This window comes from Xenopus tropicalis, chromosome 9 (genome assembly GCF_000004195.4).
Source record: "Xenopus tropicalis strain Nigerian chromosome 9, UCB_Xtro_10.0, whole genome shotgun sequence".
NCBI classification, from domain to species: domain Eukaryota; kingdom Metazoa; phylum Chordata; class Amphibia; order Anura; family Pipidae; genus Xenopus; species Xenopus tropicalis.
Window position 1 is genome coordinate 19,011,036 of NC_030685.2, and position 16,187 is coordinate 19,027,222.

General features: G+C 42.8%; 1 protein-coding gene across 1 annotated transcript in view; it reads right to left on the minus strand.

Moving 5' to 3' along the window:
- The window catches only part of pkd1 (polycystin 1, transient receptor potential channel interacting), a 77,122-nt gene that overhangs the window by 30,106 nt on the left and 30,829 nt on the right, over nucleotides 1-16,187 (minus strand). Inside the window, exons 2-8 of the mRNA XM_018097493.2 lie at nucleotides 7,875-7,946; nucleotides 7,556-7,627; nucleotides 6,025-6,191; nucleotides 5,051-5,707; nucleotides 4,675-4,852; nucleotides 1,229-1,428; nucleotides 507-622 (exon numbers count right to left, since the gene is read on the minus strand). Of these exons, the coding sequence (XP_017952982.2) occupies nucleotides 507-622; nucleotides 1,229-1,428; nucleotides 4,675-4,852; nucleotides 5,051-5,707; nucleotides 6,025-6,191; nucleotides 7,556-7,627; nucleotides 7,875-7,946 (1,462 nt within the window). The remainder of the gene's footprint in view (nucleotides 1-506; nucleotides 623-1,228; nucleotides 1,429-4,674; nucleotides 4,853-5,050; nucleotides 5,708-6,024; nucleotides 6,192-7,555; nucleotides 7,628-7,874; nucleotides 7,947-16,187) is intronic.

Below are 16,187 nucleotides of genomic sequence, written 5' to 3' on the forward strand. Positions count from 1 at the left end.
CCTGCCTTAGAGATTGATCTAGTACCCTATGACTGCCATAAAGGGTTGGTAATGGTACATGAGTCTGGCCAAGACTTGCAATAGGATATCTAATGTATCTCTTGGCTCACCAAAATACTGGTTCCCACACTACTATGTGGGCCTGCAGCAATGGAGAGATGGAGCAGATGGAGAGCCAGATTTATAGAGAACCTTTGCTTTCCCAGATACACCTGGAAAGCTAGTCATAAGGTCTATTAGGGTAAAATTTAAAGGGGACAACAAATAAGAGTTGTTCCCAAATCTAACCCAAAGCAACCAACCCCATCCACTGCTCACTCACCAAAGGAGACAGTTTGGGAAACGAGGCACCAATGTGCATACAGAGAAAAGGTTGCATTATTTTGTTGTTTATGGCAATGGGGATCATTCATAGCAATGAATGTGGCAGTCTCCTGTTGCATCCCATCATGTACAGAACTCTGGGAAGAGGCAATGATGTGAGCACAGTGGAACAGTACACATACCTCTACCTCGTTTCCATAGGGAAGAGACAGGTTGTTGCTTCTTTGCAAGTTTTTCAGGGGTCGCGATTCACCAGATAGTGATCCCAGCACAAAGTAATCAGCGTTCAACTGAAGGTCTAGGAGAGACATGGTAAAATGGGTCCGTCACTTAGGCTTGGACTGGCAATCAGTGAGTTCTGGCAAATGCCAGAGGGGCGCTGTAAGATGCCATAGACAGTCACTGTTTATTGGGCTGGTGGGGGGCTGTTTGGGCCTCTTTGTGCTTGAAAAGCCAGGGCCTATTTTTAATCCTTCTGTCAGGGGTTTTGTAAAGGAAAATCCAGAACTGAATCCAGAGAGAACTTAACATTTTCAATTAAATCTGCCTATAGGTCTTATAAAGGGCCAATATATATTTCCCTTTCTATTTGACTACTGACACTATGGAAATGACTGTATAAATGCTGTCTCAGTAACTTATAGGTTGCCCCTTTATAATCCACTACTGCCTAAAGCTGGGTGCTCACAGGGTTCCTTATCATGTTCCACTGCCCTCTTATTGCTTGCAGGAGGTGTGGCCTAGTAGCCCAGGGAGGTGTGGTTTATTGGTACAGGGACTAACTGGCAGTATAAATGACCTAGTCATTTCATGTAATATACCTCCCAGAACATCATGCAGGGCAAATATTGCCTCAGCTGCATATATAATACCCCACATAGGGACAGGATGTGGTCAGATTTACCTTGAGGTTTATATTCACACACATAACTGTGCTTGCTGCTGCACAGATCCGTGTTACAGACTCCACTACGTCCCATCATGACACATCGATCGGCCTGGGAGGGTTCAGGTTGCCCCGGAAGCCAATTCTGGCAGCTCTCTAGAGTAAAGTTCCTCCCGGAGTCATTGAAACCGATCCACAAATCCATAGGGAGCTGCGGGCTGCAAGCAGGGAGATGGCAGATACATTAGCTAGGAGTTCATTACAAATGCAAATAAAAATGATCTACAGCTTTTTTTGCCTCGGCACAAGAGCCAGTGGATTGCAGGGGCAGAAATGTGGTGGCAGAGCTCACCTGAACTGGGGCCCACCAGGATTTTACCCATTATACAGGTGGGCAAATCTGACCCTGCTATAGCATGAGAGTCCTGAAAGGGTCTTTTTTTTTTTTAAGCAGACCCGTGTCTGACCAAGAACTGTGCCTATAAAGGGTTTGCCTACCTGAACCTGCCCAGAGGCTACCCATATCTCACCCACCCCCTGCCGGTTCTTAAAACCAGAAGAGACATCAGTAGTGGGGGGCAAGACAGACACGGAAACCAAAAGTGACATCACTGACAGGTCAGACCACTAGGGACCAAGAGGTTACCCATAGCCCAACCACCACCTGCTGGAAGTCTCTTAAAACCAGAAGAGACATCAGTAACGGAAGCAAGACAGACACAGGAACCAAAAGTGACATCACTGACAGCCCAGATCACTGAAAGCTCAATATTTTTTTTCAATGCTTTATAGCTGCCCACAGCCTACCCAACTGCCTCTCCTGGGTACCCCCGGGTATTCCACAGGACTCTACTATGGGAATTGTCTTTCCTGTAACTTGGAGTTTTCTAGATAATGGGTTTGGGAATCGGTGAGGTTCATTTACTTACGTCAGACAAATTTTCCCTAATATAGTAGTACAGGTATGGGACCTTTTATCCAGAATGCTCGAGACCTGGGGTTTTCCGGATAAAGGATCTTCCCGTAATTTGGATCTCCATAACTTAAGTCTGCTAAAAATCATTTAAATATTGTATAAACCCAATAGGATTGTTTTCCCTCCAATAAGGATTCATTATATCTTAGTTGGGATCAAGTACAGGTACTGTTTTATTATTACAGAGAAAAGGGAATCATTTAACCATGAAATAAACCCAATAGGGCTGTTCTGCCCCCAATAAGGGGTAATTATATCTTAGTTGGGATCAAGTACAGGTACTGTTTTATTATTACAGAGAAAAGGGAATCATTTAACCATTAAATAAACCCAATAGGGCTGTTCTGCCCCCAATAAGGGGTAATTATATCTTAGTTGGGATCAAGTACAGGTACTGTTTTATTATTACAGAGAAAAGGGAATCATTTAACCATTAAATAAACCCCAATAGGGCTGTTCTGCCCCCAATAAGGGGTAATTATATCTTAGTTGGGATCAAGTACAGGTACTGTTTTATTATTACAGAGAAAAGGGAATCATTTAACCATTAAATAAACCCAATAGGGCTGTTCTGCCCCCAATAAGGGGTAATTATGTCTTAGTTGGGATCAAGTACAAGGTGCTGTTTTATTATTACATAGAAAAAGGAAATCATTTTTAAAAATTAGAATTATTTGCTTATAATGGAGTCTATGGGAGATGGCCTTTCCGTAATTCGGAACTTTCTGGATAATGGGTTTCTGGATGAGGGATCCCATACTTGTACATAGAAATTAATTGCAGGTTGAATTATGAAAGCTAATCTCTGATTAGTTGGTATAAGTAACTGTGTATGGTTATAGTAGGGAAGGGTACATCTGAGTGTGTCACACAAGGGTGCCAAGTTGGACCCCACCTGCAGGGCAAAATGGGACCCACACACACAGATCCGTGCACAGACGTTAAGGCCTGGATGTTATAATGAGCCGCCCATAAAACACAGAGCTTTCCATGTGACGCGCAGGGAGGGGATTAGAGCACAAAGCCAGACAGCACATGTGTATCCTATCCCAGCATCCGCTGAAACTGCCTTCCTACGGGTTCCCAAAGTGCAGAAGGGAAAGGCTCTCATACAGCTGCTACAGAGAGAGGCTCATACGGCAGCCTGTGCCAGAAGTGCAGCTAACAGGGGCGGGAGGAACATGTTTTTGCCCTGATTCCCTTCATGCCCCAGACACTTGTGCTGTTTAACAGCCTGAGACTGGGACTGGCACTCTCTGCAGTAACTCTCTCATACCACCCCATATACCTTCTTATTATTATTATTATTATTATCTTATGGATTTAATATATTGGGGTAGTGTCATCATCGAAGTAAACTTCTGACTGGTCATGTTGCGACTAATATATATATAAAAACCTAAATATGTTGAAATAATCTGTGCCTATATACCAGGGCAGTGTAATAAAGGGTGCAGAGCTTGCCCAAACGTGATGTGATTGGCTGCTATGGGTTCCTAGTGGAAAAAGCAGCTCTTATAACATTACCGCCATATTGTATGCCCTATTTTACTTTTTAAGGGGAAGTAAAGTGAAGATGCAAAGCTTTAAATTTAGTGCTCTGCTCTTGAGAATGATAACTATAATATTAATTAGCCAATGAAAGGTGTCGCTTTTATTCAACTTTTTCCCTCTCAATGGCTGACACGGGCGAACATTTTTCTCCGGGATAATGAAAACAGCTAAATAGGAATGAGCAACAGAGCATCCCTCCCTTTAAGGCTCTATCCAGATGACAGATAACTTTTACAGCTGCCAAAGCCATTCTTGGCTCTCACACTATAATTAACTTGGCTAATCAGGAAAGCAATTAACTCCAATATCCTCAGAGACTATGGTCTTAAAATTAACAGCTACACAAGGAGATATCAAGGGCATTAATGTGATTTGTATTTGAAACTGTCATCATTGTCACATATTATTAGAACATGGAGATTCTAATGCTTACACCCAGGCCTGGATTGGCTGAAAGATCCCATAGACAGTCACTATGTATTGGGCTGGTGGGGGCTGTTTGGGTCTCTGTGTACTTAATACAGGCCAGAGCCTATTTTAAATCTTTTTAAAGTGGCATAAAAGGGATGTGGTGGGTTTGGTGGGCTGATAGGAGGTCAGAGACAGATGTAGGGGCAGGCACTGGGGAGAAGCAGGGGCAGCTGGGGTTTATAACTACAGGGATCCCTGATCTCGTTTGCCCTGCAGCAGTGACTATTGCCCTAAAACTTGCCAGGGTGTGTATAACTGATACTTTATCATAGCAGTATAGCAACTCCGATACATATTGACCCAAGGCTGTCTGGGCCTCTGTGTACTTGAAATGCCAAGGCCTATTTTGAATCCCAGTCCAGACCTGCTCACACCCCACTTGCATTACCAGCCCCAGTACCAGTAATGTTTCTAATAAGCCTCAGGGACCTGTGCCCCAGACATGTGACTGACAGCACTATACCTGATCATATTAGAGAGGAAGTTTCGCACGTCATCACTGCGTACAATGGCCAGGTTCCCGTGGCCTAAGTCTTCGCAGGTCTTCCGTGCCTCGAACCATCCTGCCTTTTCTGAAACCAGCTGGTAGCAGTGATTATTCCCAGAGAAGCGAACACTCCCTGGTGGGCACATGTAGAACACTAGTGGAACAGAACATGAGACGGCAGAGAGTCAGAATTATTCAATTTCTCCAGGTCAGATACTTACCCAGTTCTAGCATTTGTTGAGAGCCCAAGGCACTGTGGTTTATTTACTGTTATAGATGCTAAACTGAACCAGTACTGCTTCCCGTAGCAACTAATGAGCTGAAGCTACTACTAGTTACTGTCCCCACTCACCTTCTTCTCCGCCCTCTGATGTTACATTGTATTCAACCGTCAATTCCGTTCCGCCTCTGCTCGACACATTGACCGTCAGGGTCTCATTGGTTCTCACCAGCGACGGGCACATCAACTGAAGCTCTTCAGGTAACCCAACCACATGGACTTTATTATTTACCAAGACATCTCTGTCGCCCACCACCAAAGTGACAGTCACATTATAGAGGCCGGGCAAGGCATATCGGTGGACCATGTTACTCTCCGTGCTATTGACTGTTTGGTCTCCAAAGTCCCAGTGACAAGGTGTAATGGGAGATGGAGCCTCGACTTGCAGCTCCACTGCTTCTACCAGACTGTAGGTCTCCTTAAAATGGTTAACCGATGCAGAGAGCTGAGTTCTGAAAACATCATGGACGATGGTCAGGTTGCAGTTAGAGAGAGAAGATGAGGCCTCACACAGTGCATGGCAGCTGGAGGATGTATTGGAAGCAAGGGCACAGCCGCACAGGCAGCCATTTTGTGGGCCCACAGCTCCATGGGTATACTGATCAACAAAGCAGAGGGCGCTGCAGAACTCATCACTGACATTATTGACGCTTGCCGAATTGTACGGAGTGAAAATCAGCACTGATTCGTTGTGGATGGATGAGTTGTCCGGGCAAGCTATGAAATCAGCTGCAATACAAAACAACAAGAAACATTTCTGTACAAGATGGAACACCTCCTTCTATGGTTGGTCGCTCCTCCACCAATTTAATTAAGAAGTTGTGAACTCCATCTGTATTAGGAACATGACAAGCAAAATTCAGACATGGCAACTCTCTTTTATTTTCTAGGAGTCTCTGGGATTTATACAGAAGACTTAGAGGTGTGGTCTAAAGGGGTGCGGTCCAAGGAGTGTAATATGGTGAGGGCGGACTACTTATGCCAAATATGCAGGGAGGACAAGGTTTAGCCATATTTGAAATGTCATTGGATTCTTTGTAACTTACCACAAGACCCGGGGAAGGAGAGATTCAGCAAGGGCTGAGCGGCCAACGCCGAGGGCTGGTCACAGAGAGTGGAGTTTTCCTGCTGAACTGAAACACCAACGTCCCTAACCCAGCACGGGAGCCAGTAGAGGTGGCAGTCACACAGCCAAGGATTGTCACTCAGGTCTCTGCAAGGACACCACAAAGGTTTACACAACAAGCAGACACGCCTATCAATAATGTAAAAATGCCCCAGACGTAATCAGTCATGACGTGCTGCAATTGGGTATCAGTTGTGTTTAAGTATCTCTTAATTACAAGTTTACTACAGAAGGATCTGTCTACCTCCATCCCATTGCCGGTCCCCAAACTTCCATTTTATATACCCAATATTTCAGAATATCCCATTGTCCTTTTTTTTATCTGTAAGGTTATACAGCCACCTTCAATTTCAAGAAAGCACCCTTAATTCAGCATTGAGCTTAAAGGCAATAGCACACAGGCTACTTCAGGAGCTTTAAGTGGCAGAAAAGCATGGTTCTGCATAGCGTCGGAGTGGGACACTCGGGGCCCAAGGGTCCTCCTTCCAACATCCACCCCCCCCACACACCATGCATCTTTTACCTTCTTAGTGACTGTGATCAGGGCAGAGGGGGTGGCCTGGTAGAGCAGTGGAGCGGAGCTAGGTTGGCGGGGCCCATGACCACTGTGTTTTTTCCTAGTGTCCCTCTGGCCCAGTCCGACCCTGGCTCCACAACACCCCCAATATAAATCATCATACCAGCCTGAAAGGCATCGCCATGGGCACCTGTCAGGTGATTTACATTAAAGTCTATGGGGAGCTGCTTTGGTGCTGGTTTTTCAGGATACTAAAAATTGCCCCCATTTGCCATTACCCTAGAAACGCTGCACTGATTTCTCCTTCAAAAGAAACAGGATTTCTTGTGTCTTTGTTTTTCCTGTGCCAGAGTCTGCGCAGCTCTCTCCTCTCTCCTGCTCCCCCCTCCCTCAAGAATGCTAAGAACTCCCCCCCCCTTAGGAATGTGTGATCTGAGCCAATCAACAGGAAGCTTTCTCATATTATCTATGAAGATTCTCATTCATCCAGGTCATGATATATAGTATCTAGTAGACTTAATTCTACTAGATACTTTCTCATATTCTTACTAACTGAGCATGTAGACTGGTCTTGGTGCAGTATGGGAATTTTCTTTACATAGCTCAGCGTTTTTTTCCTATGAGGCTTCTGATCATCTGAATGGGAGAAATATGGGGAGACTTAAGGGCACTATTGAGAGAACTGAAGGTATGTCTGCAGCTTGAGATTAACTCTTTATTAGCCTTTCCTTCTCCTTTAAGTGCAATGTGCAGTGCCTTCTGGCAACTCGAGCATGGGTATTTTATTCATCTACAATAATCTCTCCAAGGACACTACCATTTAACATACACCACTGATATTAGGGCATTTAAGAGTGAACTTGTTACATATCCCATCTTAACCTGTATTTCTTGGAATATCCATGCAGCACAGAGGGGTTGCATTGACACTTACATCACGCTTAGGTTTAATAAACTGGAGAATATCCCCTCTTCCAGCGTGGAAATCTGGTTGTTACTGATATTCCTGCAACAGAGAAGGGCAATTAGTTCTGCATAATAAACAGTGTCAATTGGTGACATATTCAGCATTGGAGCAGGAAGCCAAATGAAAATGATGGTCCCATCCCCTAGCAATATCCCAAGCTTACATTCTGATAAAATATCGAATTGTTTGCCTCAGTATCATGTCGATAAAGCAATTACCAAATAGTTTTTGCCACTGGTTGGTAAGTGGCCCAGCGGAAAGGATGATATTACAACATTTTACTTACAGTTCCCTAAGAAAGTGCAGGTTTTCAAATAGTTCTTTATCCAGGGATTTAATACTGTTATAAGACAGGTCCCTGAAAAAAAACAAAGAAACGATAGATATAAATACACGCATACATATGAAATGATTCCTTGATTATAATCTCAAACACTATACGAACTTCCAAAACCAAATATAAATGACAATTGTGCATAAGAACAATTTCCCAACCCCCCCTTAGGCTCACAGTGTCATAAAATGAATCCCTCACCTTGTTCCACTGTGCAGTGATGGCTTATGGGACTTGAAGATCCTCTGCTTTCCACAGTGCGAAGTGAACATATCCTCAGGAAAGCAGCAGCGCTTCAAGTACCAGACTGCTTAACTTCACAGGGGAGCAAGGTGAGGGGTGGGCCGAATGATTCTGTGAGCCTAAGGGGGTGGGGAACTTGTCATAGTGATCACAGAGACAGACAATCATGGTCTCCTCTTGATCTGTGGAATCAGATATGTCTGTGTAAAAAACAGTGGACAACTTGGGCTTTTCCCTGCAGTGAGTTTCCCATAGAAGGTAAAGGTATGGGACCTGTTATCCAGAAAGCTTAGGACCTGCAGTTTTCCAGATAAAGGTTTTTCTGTCATTTGGATCTTCATACTTTAACTCTACTAAAAAATCATTTAAACATTATTTAAACACAATAGGATTTTTTTTTGCCTCCAATAAGGTAAGGTACTGATTTATAATTAAATAATTTTTTTGAATTATTGACAAAAATTGAGTCTATGGAAGAAGGAATTCCCTTAATTCGGAGCCTTCTGGATAACAGATAATGGATCCTATACTTGTACTTGCATCAAAATGCACTCTTCACACTTCCGTATAGTTGCTCTAAAGGTGCCCATACACGGGCCGATTGTAGCCGCCGATATTGGTCCCTTAGACTGATTCGGCAGCTTATCGGGCCGTGTAGGGGCAGCAACAATGGCCATACCCAACCGACATCTGGCCTGAAATCGCCCAGATTTCGATTGGCCAGGTTTAAAAATGTAGTCGGATCATGGGCTGTATCGGCTCGTTGATGCAGTCCCCAAACCGACTGTGCCCATTACCGTCGTTATAATTCGACTGCTTGACCCCAGGGCCAAACGACCGAATTAGCCTAAATTCACCCGATATCACCCACCCATAGGTGGGGATATCAGGCGAAGATCTGCTCGCTTGGCGACCTCACCAAGCTGGTGACCAGATGGTAATTTCAGGGATCCCTTCTCACCCTGTGTCAAAAGGCGCAGCACACTCATGCCTAAAGACTTTGGCACAGCCATCACTTGCATGCTAAACACCAGAAATGATGCCAGGCAAATGTCTAAAGTAATCGGCACAACCTCAACCAATTTGCAATGAAGCGTATGCGCATTCCTATCCATTGTGGTAAACTGGCCACATCTGCGTCAGGCCCAAGGCTGCTTGTGGCCGCAATGGCCCTTGGATTCTGGGAAAAGTGCTGCACTGTGGGAAATATTCTCATTCTAAATGAGCCCTATTGTCCATGCACCTTTTTTACATAAACCCAACTGAATAAGCTCATGTTTCCCTTTAAATTACTTAGCCTTGGCCCAAATAGCTCTGGGCACAAGATTTCATATAAATCACGATGGATGCCACTTAGAACAAGTGACCTTGTGCATCTGTGTCAGGAATATTTTCGCACTGAGGCTTATTATTGTCAAATATTGAAAAACACTAAGGGGCCCATTTACTTACTCACGAACGGGCCGAATGCGTCCGATTGCGTTTTTTTCGTAATGATCGGTATTTTGCGATTTTTTCGGGAGATTATCGCGACTTTTTCGTTACCAATACGATTTTTGCAGAAAAACGCGAGTTTTTCGTAGCCATTCCGAAAGTTGCGATTTTTTCGTAGCGTTAAAACTTGGGCAAAAAGTTGCGATTTTTTTGTAGTGTTAAAACTTGCGCAAAACGTCGCGCCTTTTAAGTTTTAACGCTACGAAAAAAGCGCAACTTTTCGCGCAAGTTTTAACGCTACGAAAAAATCGCAACTTTCGGAATGGCTACGAAAAACTTGCGTTTATTCGCGCAAATCGTATTGGTAACGAAAAAGTCGCGATAATTTCCGAAAAGTCGTAAAGGCGCCGAAAAAATCGCAAAAAATACGAAAAAGTCGCAAAATGTTCGTTTTCCAATCGGAATTTTTCCAATTCGGTCGGAATTCGTGTCTTAGTAAATCAGCCCCTAAGGGTTATAGACAGGGTCAGACTGGGCCGCGGGACACCGGGAAAATACCTGGTGGGCCCCAGCGGCCCAAACCCAACCCTACTGCTGCTTCCTCTGGCCTCCGATGTCCTCCTCTGACGTGTTTCACCGTTCAAGGGAGGACGTCGGACAGGGGTCCCTGCGGGGGGGGGGTTTAGGGGTGCATGGTGGGGGCCCCTGCGGAGGAGGAGGTACCTTGTGTCGGAGGAGGCACCTTGGGGGTTCCGACCCTGACTATGGGTAAAAAAAATAGTGAACTCTGGTGAAACAGCTCTGAAGTAGCATATCTGGATGAGTATTAGCTCTGTTCCTACTCGATAAATAACCCCAACACCTCCTCCTTAATATCAGTGCATGACACCACTAAATGGAAATCCCTGCAAGGCACTTTTCAGAAATCCGTTACAGACATTCTAATCTCTTAATGATTAAATGCTCCCTAGTTGCTAAATCCACACACGGTATATAATCAATGTTTAGCTAACGAGCGATGGTATGTGAGGAACAAGTCAATCTCCCTATCTCAGCTAATGCTCCCCATCATGGAAAGAAAAACCTTTGGTATCTCAGCTCATAAATCTGCCCCTGTATCAGAAAAGCAGTAGTGTAAGCAGATTCCGCCTTTCAGGAAGACAGCCTGTGACCCGATGATGTTCTGTTAGAGATAAATAGAACCTCACTCATAAAAGCAGGAGTTCTGGGTCTTAGACTTCATAGATAGTCAAGCCCATCAGTACCATTAAAACACGCACAATGCATATTTCATTTTGTTCAGAGGTGAACTTTGCTGCTAAAGTAGATGTAACCCCCCCAAACAATGTAAAAAATATACTGCCCTTGTACTGATGGGTGCTACCTTCAGCCACGCCTACAATCATGGCCGCACTCATTTCAGGAAGTCTGATTGGCTACAAACAAACAAACCCAAACGCCATGCAATTCACAAGGTAAGTCACGCATCCCATGTCCTGCTTCCCAGCCCTTGTTATACAGTTACAGAGCCTCAATGGGAGGTCACTCAAAGCAAATATTCAATGTCCAGGGAAAATACCTGAAATTCCAGATACAGCAAAGGTACTTTATAACTAATTCCAGTAGTCAAAATGCTACCATAAAGTCTCTATCTATCAATTGTTTCTGAAGTAATTTCAGGAGGGTTTATAACTCTTGTGAGACTTGTGAGACTGTGCTGTTTCTGTGGGAGATAGGGAGAGCGGAGGCCCAAAACCGGGTGAAAAATCAGGAGAGTTGTCAAAGGATGTCGGAGACCAGGAAGCAACAATCCATGGAGCCGTGCCCATCAGAGGGAGCAGACTGTAATGGATTTGCTTATATTCCCAGAGCAGGCATAATGCTATCCACTTATATAAGGCTCTGGATCATTTTTATAGGGTTGAAGGTTATGGCGGCTCACAAGCCGCAGCCTGTCCCTGTAGATGAAATACAGCTTTAGAGGCCAGACCAACACATTCTTATATCACTGCAATTCAAAGCTGTCTTTAGCGGGGTCCAAACAAAGGGCAGCCGCCTCCCAACCCACAGAGCAGAAGCTGGAAGCAGTGGCAAAATAGACAAAGTTAATTGTGTCCCTCAGAATTCCCTCTTTTCTTAGAAGAAAATGCAGCCAGGGAAGCCATCAGAGGACCTCATAGGTGGAAATCCTTTCAGGGGCCTCATGTCAATAGCTGGCCTAGTCAGATATGTTTCCACACCAAAAAAGGGGCAGGGCTGCAGGGAATGGATATAAGCATGTTTGTTTGTAACAGGGCCTGGTATGAGGTGGTCAAGTGTGCAATCTAGGGGCCCAAGTTGGCAGATCTCACTGGCCAGGGGGCCTGGGCAGGCAGTGGACTACTAACAAAAACGAGAGGGACCTGCTATGTAATATTGGGATTCAAGTGTGTAACACAGACATGTCAACTCACCCCTCACCCAGTCACCTGTACAGGTATGGGACCTGTTATCCAGAATGCTCGGGACCCAGGGTTTTCTGGATAAGGGGTCTTTCCGTATTTTGGATCTCAATACCTTAAGTATGCTAAAAGTCATTCAAATATTGAATAAACCCAATAGGATTGTTTTGCCTCCAATAAGGATTAATTATATCTTAGTTGGGATCAAGTACAGGTACTGTTTTATTATTACAGAGAAAAGGGAATAATTTAACCATTAAATAAACCCAATAGGGCTGTTCTGCCCCCAATAAGGGGTAATTATATCTTAGTTGGGATCAAGTACAGGTACTGTTTTATTATTACAGAGAAAAGGGAATCATTTAACCATTAAATAAACCCAATAGGGCTGTTCTGCCCCCAATAAGGGGTAATTATATCTTAGTTGGGATCAAGTACAGGTACTGTTTTATTATTACAGAGAAAAGGGAATCATTTAACCATTAAATAAACCCAATAGGGCTGTTCTGCCCCAATAAGGGGTAATTATATCTTAGTTGGGATCAAGTACAGGTACTGTTTTATTATTACAGAGAAAAGGGAATCATTTAACCATTAAATAAACCCAATAGGGCTGTTCTGCCCCAATAAGGGGTAATTATATCTTAGTTGGGATCAAGTACAGGTACTGTTTTATTATTACAGAGAAAAGGGAATCATTTAACCATTAAATAAACCCAATAGGGCTGTTCTGCCCCAATAAGGGGTAATTATATCTTAGTTGGGATCAAGTACTGGTACTGTTTTATTATTACAGAGAAAAGGGAATCATTTAACCATTAAATAAACCCAATAGGGCTGTTCTGCCCCCAATAAGGGGTAATTATATCTTAGTTGGGATCAAGTACAGGTACTGTTTTATTATTACAGAGAAAAGGGAATCATTTAACCATTAAATAAACCCAATAGGGCTGTTCTGCCCCAATAAGGGGTAATTATATCTTAGTTGGGATCAAGTACAGGTGCTGTTTTATTATTACAGAGAAAAGGGAATCATTTAACCATTAAATAAACCCAATAGGGCTGTTCTGCCCCCAATAAGGGGTAATTATATCTTAGTTGGGATCAAGTACAGGTACTGTTTTATTATTACAGAGAAAAGGGAATAATTTAACCATTAAATAAACCCAATAGGGCTGTTCTGCCCCAATAAGGGGTAATTATATCTTAGTTGGGATCAAGTACAGGTACTGTTTTATTATTACAGAGAAAAGGGAATCATTTAACCATTAAATAAACCCAATAGGGCTGTTCTGCCCCAATAAGGGGTAATTATATCTTAGTTGGGATCAAGTACAGGTACTGTTTTATTATTACAGAGAAAAGGGAATCATTTAACCATTAAATAAACCCAATAGGGCTGTTCTGCCCCAATAAGGGGTAATTATATCTTAGTTGGGATCAAGTACAGGTACTGTTTTATTATTACAGAGAAAAGGGAATCATTTAACCATTAAATAAACCCAATAGGGCTGTTCTGCCCCCAATAAGGGGTAATTATATCTTAGTTGGGATCAAGTACAGGTACTGTTTTATTATTACAGAGAAAAGGGAATCATTTAACCATTAAATAAACCCAATAGGGCTGTTCTGCCCCAATAAGGGGTAATTATATCTTAGTTGGGATCAAGTACAGGTACTGTTTTATTATTACAGAGAAAAGGGAATCATTTAACCATTAAATAAACCCAATAGGGCTGTTCTGCCCCCAATAAGGGGTAATTATATCTTAGTTGGGATCAAGTACAGGTACTGTTTTATTATTACAGAGAAAAGGGAATCATTTAACCATTAAATAAACCCAATAGGGCTGTTCTGCCCCCAATAAGGGGTAATTATATCTTAGTTGGGATCAAGTACAGGTACAGTTTTATTATTACAGAGAAAAAGGAAATCAGTTTTAAAAATTAGAATTATTTGCTTATAATGGAGTCTGTGGGAGATGGTCTTTCCGTAATTCGGAACTTTCTGGATAACGGGCTTCCAGATAAGGGATCCCATACCTGTACTAACAGCTCAGTCACCCACTTCCTGTAATTTGCACCCAAATGTAAGTTAACCACCCCCTTGGAAAAGCATTAAACACACATTCAAAGCTTCAGGGAGAGTAATAGGGGGGCATACCAGGGTGGTGATGGGGATGTCCATGGAAAGTAACAGGTGTGGCTAAGACACTCCCATTTGGAATATCTGGTTTATAGGAAAGCAAGATGCGTTCAGTATAGAATTGTATCGGGGACGTGCAACCTGCAGCCCTCCTGCTGTTGTTGAAGTTCAAGAGCTACAGGTTGCCTTATTAATAATGCTAATAAGCCGTAGGTTCCAGTAACTGTAAGGACCGCCATGCTGTGATTCCCTCTACAAACCTCTCTGGCAGCGACAGGGTTGCAGATTACAGAAAGCACTGTCCGTGGCAGGCCAGCTCTCCGTTCCCCAGAGCGCCTGTTGTACTATTAAAGAAATCCAAGTTGTGTAAACTTTCCCACGGATGCAGCTCTGCTGGTGAGGTAATGCTGGCCTGGAGCCGCGCGAGCTACAGGCCCCAAAAATAGCTGGAGACAACACCTACCCCCTGCATACTGCCTCCCTCAGGCTCTGGCCACACTGCCTTAACCTTCTCGGTGCCACCGATAGACAAACTGTGTGAAGGCCTAGCCCTTAGTGTGTTAGGGTGACCCTATATTTTACCATGAAAGATGCCTCCCTTTTACCAAAGGGGAAGTATGCCTAACAAAAATGTAGCAATCTATGAACATGTCCAGTTTTTTTTAGACTTTAAAAGAGCTTTAAAAGAAAACCAAGAGTAACACCTACATGGTAGGTCACATCAGCCAATGAATGGGCAGTTCTGCCTTTTTATTCCCACACTTCTTCCTGTTACAGATAGAGCTGCATTATTTCCTGTCAGGTGATCTCTGAGGGATTACCCATTATCACAAAATGGTGGCTCAAAGGAAAAGATATATATATTCCAGTTTGGTATTACTAAATGTGATATAAACTGAAGTAAGTTTTAAGTATTTATTGTAGGTGTATAGTTTTACTTTAAGAGGCCAAAAAATTATACAGGCATGGCACCTGTTATCCAGAATGCTAGGGACCTGGGGTTTTCCGGATAAGGGATCTTTCCGTAATTTCGATTTCCATACCTTAAGTCTGCTAAAAAAAAAACATTTAAATATTGAATAAACCCAATAGGCTTGTTTTGCCTCCAATAAGGATTAATTATATCTTAGTTGGGATCAAGTACAGGTACTGTTTTATTATTACAGAGAAAAGGGAATCATTTAACCATTAAATAAACCCAATAGGGCTGTTCTGCCCCCAATAAGGGGTAATTATATCTTAGTTGGGATCAAGTACAGGTACTGTTTTATTATTACAGAGAAAAGGGAATCATTTAACCATTAAATAAACCCAATAGGGCTGTTCTGCCCCCAATAAGGGGTAATTATATCTTAGTTGGGATCAAGTACAGGTACTGTTTTATTATTACAGAGAAAAGGGAATCATTTAACCATTAAATAAACCCAACAGGGCTGTTCTGCCCCCAATAAGGGGTAATTATATCTTAGTTGGGATCAAGTACAGGTACTGTTTTATTATTACAGAGAAAAGGGAATCATTTAACCATGAAATAAACCCAATAGGGCTGTTCTGCCCCCAATAAGGGGTAATTATATCTTAGTTGGGATCAAGTACAGGTACTGTTTTATTATTACAGAGAAAAGGGAATCATTTAACCATTAAATAAACCCAATAGGGCTATTCTGCCCCCAATAAGGGGTAATTATATCTTAGTTGGGATCAAGTACTGGTACTGTTTTATTATTACAGAGAAAAGGGAATCATTTAACCATGAAATAAACCCAATAGGGCTGTTCTGCCCCCAATAAGGGGTAATTATATCTTAGTTGGGATCAAGTACAGGTACTGTTTTATTATTACAGAGAAAAGGGAATCATTTAACCATTAAATAAACCCAACAGGGCTGTTCTGCCCCCAATAAGGGGTAATTATATCTTAGTTGGGATCAAGTACAGGTACTGTTTTATTATTACAGAGAAAAGGGAATCATTTAACCATTAAATAAACCCAATAGGGCTGT